The sequence below is a fragment of the Somniosus microcephalus genome, chromosome 5, assembly GCF_052327205.1.
Source record: "Somniosus microcephalus isolate GS21.2 chromosome 5, FLI_Smic_1.0, whole genome shotgun sequence".
Taxonomy (NCBI): Eukaryota; Metazoa; Chordata; class Chondrichthyes; order Squaliformes; family Somniosidae; genus Somniosus; species Somniosus microcephalus.
In genome coordinates, this window is record NC_140991.1 from 315259725 (window position 1) to 315273560 (window position 13836).

At 44.0% G+C, this 13836-nt stretch overlaps 1 protein-coding gene across 8 annotated transcripts in view; it reads left to right on the forward strand.

Moving 5' to 3' along the window:
* relch (RAB11 binding and LisH domain, coiled-coil and HEAT repeat containing) overlaps nt 1-13836 on the forward strand; it is a 143775-nt gene that overhangs the window by 64014 nt on the left and 65925 nt on the right. For 6 of the 8 annotated variants that reach the window (XR_015078559.1, XR_015078560.1, XM_085989267.1 and 3 more), the window contains exons 9-11: nt 979-1054; nt 5069-5164; nt 5353-5376. Coding sequence is in view for 6 of the 8 variants with exons in the window: in XM_085989267.1 (XP_085845393.1) it covers nt 979-1054; nt 5069-5164; nt 5353-5376 (196 nt within the window). In the remaining 2 variants the exon portion in view is untranslated. The remainder of the gene's footprint in view (nt 1-978; nt 1055-5068; nt 5165-5352; nt 5377-13836) is intronic. The other 2 variants (XM_085989269.1, XM_085989270.1) reach the window with 1 other exon arrangement.

Below are 13836 nucleotides of genomic sequence, written 5' to 3' on the forward strand. Positions count from 1 at the left end.
GCCCAACGCCCGGGCCTGCTCACCAGCCGCCCCTCCCGGGGCTCCTTCCGTGACCTTCTCACCAACCGCCCCTCCTCGGGGCTCCTTCCGTGACCTTCTGCACCTGGTCTTCCCTGATGGTCACCCCTCCAGGTACTAACCAGGCCTGGCTCTGCTTAGCTTCCAAGCCTTGCCAGTGACCCTGTCCCTAGTCCCAGGAACTGAAGTCAAATCATTTTCTCCTTTATTTTAAGAGGTTTTAATTCTCAGTTTAAAATAGCGCACAAAATCATTTCATAGCATGTTAAGTCTTATGCTAGCGCAGCATGATTTCGAGGTTTAAATCTCTTGTTTATTCAAGATCTATTTTATGTCAATCGCTCCAAGCATTGGTAGTGACTTGCTCAATGGACCTTCAGTGGTCCATATACCGCTGTTCCTTCATCGTCGCTGGGTCAAAATCCTGGAACTCCCTCCCTAACAGCACTGGGAGTACCTTCACCACACGGACTGCAGCGGTTCAAGAAGGCGGCTCACCACCACCTTCTCGTGGGCAATTAGGGATAAGTGATAAATGCCGGCCTTGCCAGTGACTCCCGCATCTCATGAATGAATAAACTTTTTTTTTAAATCAGTGGATTGCGCCTTTTTTGTGAAGTTGTAGGTCTACAGCTGGTTTCTCACTCTGGTACAATGTTTTATTCTTGGGTTCAAATATAGTGTACAGTAGTCTTTTTATTAAAAGTAATTCTCTTTCCCTCTCCTCTCTTCCTCCCCCCTCCCAACCCCATCTCCAAGATAATGATTACTATGTAATGGTGATACTAATTACAAGTTTTGACACTGTAGAATAACAAATCCAAGGTGTAGGGTGTTAGAGAATGACCAACCTTTAGTCTATATGAGAGACGTAAATAAGTTCAATGAAGAGTGCTGTAGTAGTATTGGAACTTTTCCAATGTATTAACTGTTTGCTTTCTGCACCTGTTCTTTTTACAGGACGTTATCACCTGCATTTCATCAAGCATTGCTATCTTATTGTCGTATGGCAACGGACAGTCGCTTGGGAGCAGAGGTAACCTCTTAATTTAGATTTTGCACCATTTATGTAAACCATTAATGTTAAGCTAACGCTTTATCCCCAACAAACTTGAGAATCTGACTCCTGTTTAATATGCTAAATATTGACGTGAAGTAAACATGTGAATCCTGCCTTCTACAATGTAATGTGTGAGACTGTTCTACACTTTTATCATTCCTGCCTCTTACCTACCCAAAGTTAAAGCTGTACAAAATGGCTGCTGAATGCCTCTTGTGATTTTTTTTTTTAATCGGTAGTTAATAAATCAGCATAAATCTTAGTTTGAGACTGAAGGTATTCAGCCTGCAGGGAAGAGACCCGCATTAGATGCGGCCACAAAAAGGATGCGTTGCCTCGTTTGAGAATAACAATTTCAAGCCAATATATACAGTGCATACTGGCATGCAAGCTGGGCTTACCCCTTCCTCTTCCTGTACTTTCCAGCCAGGTCGTTGGTGTTTGGATTTTTTTTAAACAGCTTTCATTGGCAGAAGCAGAATAGAGTTCAGATCTCTGTCACTCTGGGAATCTGTCTTATTAGACATTATGTTGCCCTCATACAGGAAATTCGATTTAATGGACCACAGATTTGGTTGTTTTATAAAAAAATAAAAAAAATTTGCATAGAAAATACACTCCAAGGCAGCCTTGCTTTTTCCTTTCCATTTCTAAATCTGCTGCAGCACAGCGAACAAAGAAGCCAACACACAGAATCTCAGTTACAGCACACGTACAGTCAGCAAGTGCATTGCTAAAGAGGTCATTGCTGATCTCCCTCCTTGCATATTTTCTCTTTTTTTTAAAGTGAGCAAAACTGCACAAGAAGGCTAGGTACACCCCCCCCCCCCCCCCAGATAGCCTTTAAAGTACTCACCCAAGTGGAATCTGTGGGTTTGTACTTCTGTATGACTCCGCCCTTTAATGCTCAAAAATAAGCCAACATTTCCTGATTTGTGTGTATGCACTCTCAATTCATGTGGAAAAACCAAATTGGGGGAAGGTGGTCAGCTTTGCAGGGGGAGGGGGGGTGGGGAAATGACTAAAGGTGGACCTCTGTCCTAGAACCAGTGCAGTTATTTTGGCTTTGTGCGCTTTCACTTGGGATACTGAGTTTTCAACCCTCGTGCTCTGTGAGATGGAAAAAAACCAGGAGCAACATCAACTTTCCCAGTCACAAAGACTTGGAAAAACCCACCATGAAAGCGCTTAAAATGGCACCAGCCATGCTGGGAAACAGCAGCCAATATTCACGCAGCCGGTGTCGACCCACTGTCCCAGATGGATGGAATCGTGGGAGGCGTGCAACATAAAGAACCAACACCTCATCACTGACCCAACGGCAGCGGTCACTGGCTCCGACCTCCCTCGAAGACGGTGGACAACGCTCAGCCCAATCCGCACAGGGCACGGACGATGTGGCCACCTGCTCCACCAGTGGAAGATGAGGGACGGCCCAAAGTGAGACTGTGGCCATGAGTCCCAGACCATGGAAGACATCACTTCAACCTGCCCACTAAGATCTGTTGCGGGAGGTATCTCATTTCTCCACTCGGCATCTCAGGCGAACCAAACTAGACATCCCATCATAAGCTTTTCCTGTCACACGAAACAACAACAACCCACATGTAAGTCATTTCTGTAAAGAAACAACTGTTGGTCACCTTTGGGCGACTGCACATTTGGATGACCTGGTGAGTTAGCACACTGTCCTTTTCAACTCTGTAACCTGGTTGTGAATCCCAAGCCAGAATGATGGAAGTCACTTTTGGGAGTTGCTGGATGATTCAGCCAATATGCTTAATTAATATAATCTGTAATCTGAGGCGACTCCATCACATAACCACCAACATCTAATGCACTGAGTTATTCCGTTTCTGAATTAAACTAGCCTGAAGAGGGTGTAATTTCTGAGAACATAACACAAGAATTAGGAGCAGGAGTCGGCTATACGGCCCCTCGAGCCTGCTCCACCATTCAATAAGATCATGGCTGATCTTCGACCTCAACTCCACTTTTCCGCCTGAGCCCCGAATCCCAAAATCTATATCTCAGCCTTGCATATACTCAACGATTCAGCATTCTCAGCCCTCTGGGGTAGAGAATTCCAAAGATTCACCACCCTCTGAGTGAAGAAATTCCTCCTCATCTCAATCTTAAATGGCCGACCCCTTATCCTGAGATTATGCCCCCCGGTTCTAGACTCTCCAGCCAGGGGAAACAACCTCGCATCTACCCTGTCAATCCCTCTCAGAATCTTGTATGTTTCAATGAGATCACCCCTCATTCTTCTAAACTCCAGAGAGTATCGGCCCAATCTACTCGAGATCTCCTCGTAGGACACCTCATCCCAGGGATCAATTTATTAATTATTTGTTCATGGGATGTGGGCATCGCTGGCAAGGCCAGCATTTAATGCCCATCCCTAATTGCTCTTTCTAGTGAACCTGCACATAACCAGAATTGATTTCAGTATTTCCTCCAGTTGAAAAGGAGGAAATGTTTCGGCTGTGGATTGGCCAAGAGTTTTGCTTTCTCAGTCAGAATATTTTCCTCCTTGTGGGATACTGAAAGAGTTGCACTTCGGGTCGTCCCACTTGTGGAGCAGGTGGCCGCATATCTCCAAATTTGCAGACGACACAAAGCTGGGTGGGCGTGTGTGCTGTGAGGAGGATGCCGAGAAACTCCAGGATGATTTGGACAGGTTGGGTGATTGGGCAGAAGCATGGCAGATGCAATATAACGTGGATAAATGTGAGGTTATCCACTTTGGTGGCAAAAACAGGAAGGCAGATTATTATCTGAATGGCAATAGATTGGGAGAAGGGGAAGTGCAACAAGACCTGGGTGTCCTTGTGCACCAGTCGCTGAAGGTAATCATGCAGGTGCAGCAGGCGGTTAAGAAGGCAAATGGCATGTTGGCCTTCGTAGCGAGAGGGTTTGAGTACAGGAACAAGGATGCCTTGCTGCAGTTATACAGGGTCTTGGTGAGACCACACCTTGTATTGTGTGCAGTTTTGGTCGCCTTATCTGAGGAAGGATGTTCTTGCCATGGAAGGAGTTCAGCGAAGATTCACCAGGCTGATACCTGGGATGGCAGGAATGACGTATGAGGAGAGATTGGGTCGATTGGACTTGTACTCGCTGGAGTTTAGAAGAATGAGGGGGATCTCATTGAAACTTATAAAATTCTGACAGGACTGGACAGACTAGATGCAGGAAGGATGTTCCCGATGGTCGGGGAGTCCAGAACCAGGGGTCACAGCCTAAGGATAAGGGGTAAGCCATTTAGGACAGAGATGAGAAGGAATTTCTTCACCCAGAGAGTGGTGAACCTGTGGAATTCTCTACCACAGAAGGCAGTAGAGGCCAGTTCATTAAATATATTCAAGAAGGAGTTGGATATATTTCTTAAGGCTAAAGGGATCAAGGGGTATGGGGAGAAGGCAGGGACAGGGTACTGAATTTGGATGATCAGCCATGATCACACTGAATGGCGGAGCAGGCTCGAGGGGCCGAATGGCCTACTCCTGCTCCTATCTTCTATGTTTCTATGAAGTAGTTGAAGTCTTGACTGAGAGCCCATTGACTGTGAGTTGTGTTCTACCATTGGATCGCAAGTTAGCTTGCAAATCAAAAAGCAGGTTAAAAAATGATTTAATATGCTAATAATTGTGGAAAATTCTATTTGTGGAACTGAAGGGACATGCGGCATGTTAAACTAGCTGCTCCCTAAGGAGTAGATCTTTCACTTGCATTTAAGTAATAGGTAATAGGTACATGCTCCTAAAGGCCTTCATTGGCAGCTTAATGCCACAGAGCTTGGATTTGTGGGGATGGGGGGAAGTTAGTTGATGAAATCCTGATGATGCCATCATTTATTATTTTTGGTAGTGACCATGTGTTATTTTAAACTGCATTTTACCAACTTATAACACAAGTTCAATTTTAATCAATAGGACTGTAGAAATAGTTACACACATGAACTTTACTTTCTGTCTCTCTTTTTAGGTTTCTCGAATCGCCGATAGTGAGCAGTGTGTAATGCTGATGTTGGGGCGATGTCTACCACACATAGTACCAAACGTGCTACTAGCAAAACGAGAAGTAAGAGAAATGGAATCTTTGTCTTCGATGCAGTTCTTGAAATTTTAGTGTTCTGTCTCATTTTTGTCTTCATTTTTACAATTTCAACCTTTTTGAGTTCACGTTCTCTTTTTTTGTTTTCTGCTGAAAGTCTGTATTAGTTACTTTCAACCATGTTCTTACTCTTGTACTTGCGTCTCTGATCCTAGAGAATGGTTGTACATCTCTGTCAGGTGAGTTGCGAAGACCTCAAGGTATCCAAAAGGCTTTCTTCATTGTTGCTACAACTTCCCTTTTCCTGCTGAAGTTTCTATAAATTAAAAACTTAGGCTAACCACTTTAATTCTGTTAATATTCTAATGTTTGCAGTTGCTAGCATTAATTCATATCACTAAGTCTTTTGCCTTTTAGTGAGTAGATGACTTTTTTTTAACTATTAAATCTCTAACTTCTCATGTGAGGCTTCCTACCCCGTTTACCATTTTAACTTATACTGTGTGGAGAAACTAATTCAGATTGTGTAAAACTTGCCTAAAAAGTACAAATTTATAACGTGGATTTTGAATAAATAATTAGAAAAAATTTCACGTTAACAGTATTGGGAACAAATCGCAATGGTTATAGGGTAATGTTTTCTTAAGCGCTAGTGTGTTGATGCTGTTAACGGTAAAAATGTAATTTACTTTGATTTTATTTAAATATAGCCTTCACTCCTCCTTCCCCCACCGTGCCACGGTCTCTATCCTTGCCACCATCTCCATCCCCCTGTCTGGCCAATCTCTGAACAAGATTGTGCATAACCTTCGTGCCCTCTTCAACCCCAGACTGAGTTTCTGACCCCCATATCCTCACCATCATTGCCTACTTCCACCTCCCAAAAGCATCTCCCACCTACGCTGCTGTAACCTGCTTTCCACGAGCTCCTCGCGATTTTTCGGGATGAGGATAGAGGAGACGGGAGAGGGCTTTAAGGAGTTGGTTGGTGAAGAAAAGGAGCCTGGAACTATTTTTTATTTTCCCTCCTGCATAACAAGAATTGGGAGCAGGAGTAGGCTGTACGGCTCCTCGAGCCTGCTCCGCCATTCAATAAGATCAGGGCTGACCTTTGACCTCCACTCCGCTTTCCCGCCCGATCCCCATATCCCTTGATTCCCCTAGAGCCCAAAAATCTATTTAGCTCAGCCTTGAATATATTCAATAATTCAGCATCCACAGCCCTCTGGGGCAGAGAATTCCAAAGATTCACAACCCTCTGAGTGAAGAAATTCCTCCTCACCTCAGTCTTAAATGGCCGACCCCTTATCCTGAGACTATGCTCCCTAGTTCTAGACTCTCCAGCCAGGGGAAACAACCTCTCAGCATCTACCCTGTCAATCCCCCTCAGAATCTTATATGTTTCAATGAGATCACCTCTCATTCTTCTAAACTCCGGAGAGTATAGGCTCAATCTCGCCTCATAGGACAACCCTCTCATCCCAGGAATCAATCCTGGAGGATTGTAATAGGATTGCACTTACCTTGATAGAGGCTGAGCAAACCACATGCTCGGTGCACACCTGAAAATGTCAGCACATTGCAGGTAGGCAGTGCTGTGTGTCGTTTCCTACCCCCGCATTATATGCAGGCCTGGGACTTGTGTTTCTAAACCAGTTTGTTTTTCTCCAATTAAAGGCTCTTTGTTTTTCATGTTGAGCCTCTTGTAACAACATCGAAGGGTAGGCTAGTATCTAAATAGGCAGTCTGTGGGTTTTTGTTTTTCAGTTTTCCCAGGAGTTTTGGGGTGTTGGCACTGAGAAACTTTCAAAGTATTACACGTTTTTTTTTAATTAGTTCACGGGATGTGGGAGGCCGCTGGCCCAGCCAGCATTTATTGCCCATCCCTAATTGCCCTTGAGAAGGTGATGGTGAACCGCCGCCTTAAACCGCTGCAGTCTGTGTGGTGAAGGTACAGAGGGCAGTTAAGTGTCAACCATTGCTGTGGGTCTGGAATCACATAGGCCAGACCGGGTAAGGACGGCAGATTTCCTTCCCTAAATGACATTAGTGAACCAGATGGAGTTTTACGACAATCTGATAGTTTCACAATCACTGATGCTAGCTTTTTTTAAATTCCAGATTTATTTAATTAACTGAATTTAAGTTCCCCAGTTGCCAAGTTTCCAGATCATTCGTCCAGGCCTCTGGGTCACGAGTCCAGTAACCTAACCACTATGCTACAGTTCCCCTTTCTTAGGATAAGCATTCAAGACACAGTAAAATTGGCACCACACCTCACATGCCACAGGCTCCGCAACAAAATAAAAGGCAGAATATTTGTGGTGTGGTAACGGCAGCAACCACTCCCATGGTCCCGAGATAGCCGGAGGAAAATCAAATAGACAAAAATGATTGAATGGCAGAGATGCCAAATGAGTACTTGCCTCAGTTGAAAGAGAGCAATTTGATAGTGGGAATGAAAGGATTAAAGAGGAGGAGGTGGAGCAATTAGGTAGGATTAGCATAGATAAGGAAGTAGTAATCATAGAAATTTACAACGCAGAAGGAGGGCATTCGGCCCATCACGTCTGTGCCGGCCTTTATATAAAAAAAACACTATCCAGTCTAATCCCACTTTCCAGCTCTTGGTCCGTAGCCCTGTACGTTACGGCACTTCAAGTGCATATCCAAGTACTATTTAAATGTGATGAGGGTTTCTGCTTCTACTACCCTTTCAGGCAGTGAGTTCCAGACCCCCACCACCCTCTGGGTGAAAAAAGTTCTCAACTCCCCTCTAATCCTTCTACCAGTTACTCTAAATCTATGCCCCCTGGTTAGTGACCTCTCTAAGGGAAATAAGTCCTTCCTATCCACTCTTATCTTGGCCCCTCGTAATTTTATACACCTCAATCAAGTCTCCCCTCAGCCTCCTCTGTTCCAGAGGAAACAACCCCAGCCTGTCCAATTTTACCTCATAGCTAAAATTCTCCAGTCCTGGCAACACCCTCTGTACCCTCTCTAGAGCAATCACCTCTTTTCCTGTAATGTGATGAGAACTGTACGCAGCACTCCAGCTGTGGCTGACTAGTGGAGATATCCTATATATCCAGACACTGGAAGCTAATAGCATTTACTCATTTAAATTCATATTAGATAAATGAGGGTGGAGTTCACAGTGGGAAAAGGCATTGGGTGGAGATGGCATGCATTGTAGATTGTTGAGGGTAGTCAGAGAAGAGATTGCAGATTATCTGGCCACAATCTTTCAAATATCCTTATTTAAAAGTTGCACCCCAGGGCAGGATGATGTTGTTTAATCCCTTTGCGTTCTACACACTAACAACTACTTGTATTTATAAAGTGCCTTTAATGTAGTAAAACGTCCCAAGGCGCTTCACAGGAGTATTATAAGACAAAAAATTGACACCGAGCCACATAAGGAGAAATTAGGGCAGATGAACAAAGCTTGGTCAAAGAGGTAGGTTTTAAGGAGCGTCTTAAAGGAGGAGAGAGAGGCGGAGAGGTTTAGGGAGGGAATTCCAGAGCTTGGGGCCCAGGCAGCTGAAGGCACGGTAAGGAACAGCAGACCAATTGGCTTAACTTCAGTAGTGGCTATTGTTTTAGAGACCGAACTGGATAATAAGTCAGTTGAAAGGCAGAAAACAAATTGGTGGTTAATGGATTTCTCTTTGGGACCAGAGAGATGTTAATCGTAATGTCCTGGAGGAGTCCAAGTCCATTGCTATTTTAATATATGTAAATGATCTGGACAGGCATGAGCCACAAATGGAATTTGCAGACGACAGAAAAGTAGGGATTGGGGTTAACGGAAGAGGACTGTAAACAGAGGACACGGGTTGGTCGACTGTGCCTGATAGATTCGGATCAAGTTTAACGTGGGGAAATGAGAGGTGATGCGCTAGGGGTGGGGGGGTGAGAATATCAAGATGAATTTTGCACCAAATGGTAAAACTTTGAGCATATAAGGGAATAATGGACGAATTGAAACAGTCTGCACAAGTGCATTTGCCCCAACTGGACTGTGGTTACGCAGTACGGTTACTGGCACTGACTCATCCCATAAATTGCCTGCATCAAACAAATTAAGTTCCTCTGCCATTGGGTCAGCAAGTCTACGTCTGCCAAAGATTTTAAATACTGTGCGGATTGCAGCAGTCTATTCGCAATCGCTGATGCTTGCGTTTATTACCTGAAATGCTTGTGTGCTACCACGACTTGCTGCATCTTCTGGATTCACACGAGGAATGACCACATCTTTGTTACCCACACCATTGAAAACGAGCACACTAAACACCAGCATCCACTCTGCCACCAGTGAACATTCACTGATTCCTGAAGGAATTCCTGAAGGAATTGCATGGTGTGGAGGGCTCAACAGCATTCGGGGATTCATTGCGGTAAATGCCTTGATTTCGTTCCCGCAGTTCATCCACCAATAGAGGTTATAATACAAAATATAAAAATGTGGGGCTTTTTAGTTTGTGCAATGTACTGCTCCTTCTGATCTTGGAATCTGTTTGACAGTAGTTTGAAACCCAATTCTATTCAAGTTCATGTGGCTCGTTCAGTCTTTCACAACCCCTTTGTGTTTCGACTGCTTGGTGTCACATTATATGTAAATTATTTTGAAATTGTACCGAATCAAACCTTCACTGGTTCCCATTTGGGACCTTAACATGGGCCTTCACAAGTTAACACATGCACTAACGAATGGCACAAATCCAGGAGCAGCACTCGCAGTTCACAGCATTATGACATGTTCATGTGCGTGTGTGTGAATGTGGTTCCCCAGAACCATGCAGTCTAGGGTTTACTGCCAAGGTGAAAGGAAACAACGGTTATTTATCTCCAATATAAACAGAAAATGTTGGAAACACTCAGCAGGTCAAGCAGCATCTGTGGAGCGAGAAGCCGAGTTAACGTTTCAAGTCGATGACCTTTCATCAGAACTGGAAAAAGTTAGATGTACAGGAAACTTTGTGATATCCGGCACCGACGGGACCGAGCTGTTGCCGTCCCATCAAAACTGCCGGACAAACCAGCGCTAATGTTAAAACATACGGAAGCTTTTGAGCTCCATATCTAGCAACAAACCCACAGCTTCTAAACAGTCGGCCGTAGCTGCTAAGCAACAGCTTTAGCTAGACCTTGCAGAGCCTGACTAGTGGGGGGGAAAAAAAAGCAACGAAAAGAAAAAAAACTTACTGAGCCGACTCCTGAATTTTGCCAGTGGCTCGAGCATTCCGGACAGTTAACCTCCGGATAAACCAAAGTTTCCTGTAACAGGTTTCAAGCAAGTGCAGAGGCGTGGGGGGGAGAAGAACGAACAAAGGGGAAAGTCTGTGATAGGGTGGAAGCCAGGAGAGATTAAATGACAAAAAGGATGATGGTGCATGGTAAAAGGGGGTGGTAATAGGACAAGTAAAGAAACAAAAGATGAGTCTGGAAGAGGTGTTAATGACAATAGCAGAATCATTGCCAACGGCTGCTGTCTGGGGAAAAAATGGGAACAGTGGCTTTGATCTGAAATAGTTGAATCAATGAGTCCAGAATCGAAAGTTGAGGTGCTGTTCCTTAAGTTTACGTTGAGCTTCATTGGAACAGTGCAGGAGGCTGAGGACTGAGAGGTGGGAGTGGGGTGGATAATTAAAATGGAAGGTGACCGGAAGCTCAGGGTCACGCCTGCGGACTGAATGGAGATGTTCTGTAAAGCGCCCACCAAATTTGCGTTTGGCCTCCCCAATGTCGAAGAGACTGCATCGTCAGCAGCGAGTACGGTATATTAAATTGAAATTAGTACAAGTAAATCGCTGTTTCACCTGGAAGGATTGTTTGGGGGGCCCTGGACGGTGGGAAAGGAGGAGGTAAAAGGGCAGGTGTTACATCTCCTGCGCTTGCAGGGAAAGGTGCCGTGGGAACGAGGGGGTGTTGGGGGTGATTTGAGGAGTGGACCAGGGTGTCGCGGAGGGAACAGTCCCTTCGGAATGCTGGCAGATGTGTTTGGTGGTGGCATCACGCTAAAGTTGGCGGAAATGGCGGAGGGTGATGGTGGTGGGGTGGAAATTGAGAATAATGGGATCCCCATCGTGGCGACTTATCTCTGTACTTGTAATTGCTGCTCTGATGTTTACCATTAGATGGCATCAGTACTAAGTTATGGCCAAATTTTGCATGTGCTTCCTGCACGGACACTAAATCCAATTAACATACAATTAGATATACATACTGTACATCTAAAACTTGATCGCCAGCCAATACTTTAATACATCAAAGTAGATTTCACCGGTATGGATTATGCAGAACTGATCGGTTAGACGATTGGTTTGTGATTTTTATGGAAAATGTATGAATAATGGAATCCAAATATCAATCAAACCCTGGAATTGCATGCAGTGAAACCAGATTTTGACTTGTACAATCACCATAAACCAATGGCCCTGCTCATGATCACGAAAGTTGGATACATTATCCCCACCACCACCATCAAATGGGGTGTTGCACAGTTCCAGCTCCATTATAGTTTCTTAAATATATATTACTGGTGGTAATCTGATGGTACAGGTTGCCATTCATCTGTTGGCAGCTGTAAGTGGGGTGGGGGGGGGGGGATGTTGGCTTGATATTTTATCCTGTGTTGGTCAGGAGGGGGTGATGGGGGCAGGGTCCTTGATTCCTGCTCAATTGGTGGGGGGGGGAAGAGAAACGGAATCCACAACTGATGCTCACCTTTGTATAGGGGCTGGGCTTGCTAGATAGCTACTTTGCCACTGGTCTTTTGAAATATTATGTGTTGCTTCTGCACCTAAGACACTTGAGGCTAATCGGAATCGCACTCTTTTTTTACACAGCTGCAGTTACATTTTAATTAGATTTTTACTTGTGTTTCCCATGCACTGACTTCAGTATGCCCACACTACGCATAAACATGCCTGCCCTTCAAAGGCTGTTGCACTTAATTTGCACAAAATGAGTTTACATGGAGATCTTCCATATTTGTTCGCCAAGCATGTGTCCCTAATTCACCTTATTCTGAACACATTCCATTCCAGTTAATGGTTATGGGAAACCAAATGGATACATAAAGATTATTTAGTGTTCCGTTTGAGTCTGTCACTTAATGTCAGGTCCTGCCCCCTTTTCAATTTGTTTCAACGTTACATTCACAGCACTGCCTACTGGTGCAGTGCCTTTCAAACTGTAAAAACACCCCAAACCTCCTCTCTTCCTGTGATTGAGCAGTGGTGTAAGAGGGAGGGTTTTAAATTTTTGAGGCATTGGAACCAGTTTTGTGGTAGGTGTGACCTATACAAAAGGGACGGTCTACACCTGTGCAGAGATGGAACTGATGTTCTCGGGGTAATTTTTGATAAAGCAGTTCGGGAGCATTTAAACTAGTATGGCAGGGGGCTAGAAACCTATGTAGTGAAATAGAGGAAAGTGAAAGGCAGACAGAAATAAATGGTAAAAGGGTGAGGAACAAAAAACAAAGGGCCAAACTAATTCATAAAAAATGTGAGCATAAAAAAAGCCTGAGGGTTTTATACCTTAATGCGAGAAGCATCAGGAACAAGGTAGATGAATTAGCTGTGGAAATAGAGGTTAATAATTATGATCTAATTGGGATTACGGAAACATGGTTGCAGGGTGAGCAGGGCTGGGAGCTTAACATACAGGGGTATTCAGTATTTAGGAAGGATCGACAAAAAAGAAAGGGAGGAGGGGTAGCATTGCTAGTAAAAGAGGGGATAAATGCAATTGAAAAGAAGGATATTAACTCAGTTAATACAGAATCTATATGGGTGGAGCTAAGAAATAGCGAGGGGCGAAAAACATTAATAGGAGTGGTATATAGGCCTCCAAATAGTAAAATAGAGGTTAGGGAGGGCATCACGAGGGAAATTAGAGAAGCGTGCAATAAGAGCACAGCTGTCATCATAGGTGACTTTAACTTACATATAGATTGGACTAGCCTAATCAGTAAAAATAATGAGGAGGAGGAATTCCTTGAGTGTTTAAGGGATGGTTATCTGGATCAATATGTCGAGGAACCAACTCGGGAACAGGCTATATTGGACTGGGTACTGTGCAATGAGAAGGGACTAATCAGTAATCTTGTTGTACGGGGACCCTTGGGTCAGAGCGATCATAACATGATCGATTTCTCACTCGAAATGGAGAGCGAAGAAATTGACTCAGAGACTAAGGTCCTGAATTTAAACAAGGGGAATTATGATGCCATGAGACGGGAACTGAGTAGGTCTGATTGGACAACGTTCCTGGGAGGACTGGAGGTAGATAAACAATGGCAAACATTTAAAGATAGAATGACAAAATTGCAAAAATTGTTTATACCAATCTGGCATAAAAGGAAATCTAAAAAGGTGACTCAACCGTGGATAACAGGGGAAATTAGAGACAGCATAAAATCCAAAGATAGGGCGTATAAAATAGCCAAAAAAAGCGCCAGAGCGGAAGATTGGGAACAGTTTAAGATAGAGCAAAGGAGGGCAAAGGGCATGATAAAGAGGGGCAAAATAGCTTACGAAAACAAGCTGGCGGAAAATATAAAAACTAACTCCAAAAGCTTTTATAAATATATCAAAAGGAAAAGACTGGTGAAAACCAAAGTTGGTCCATTGCAGTCAGATACGGGGGAATATATAATGGGAAATAAGGAAATGGCAGATCAACTAAAT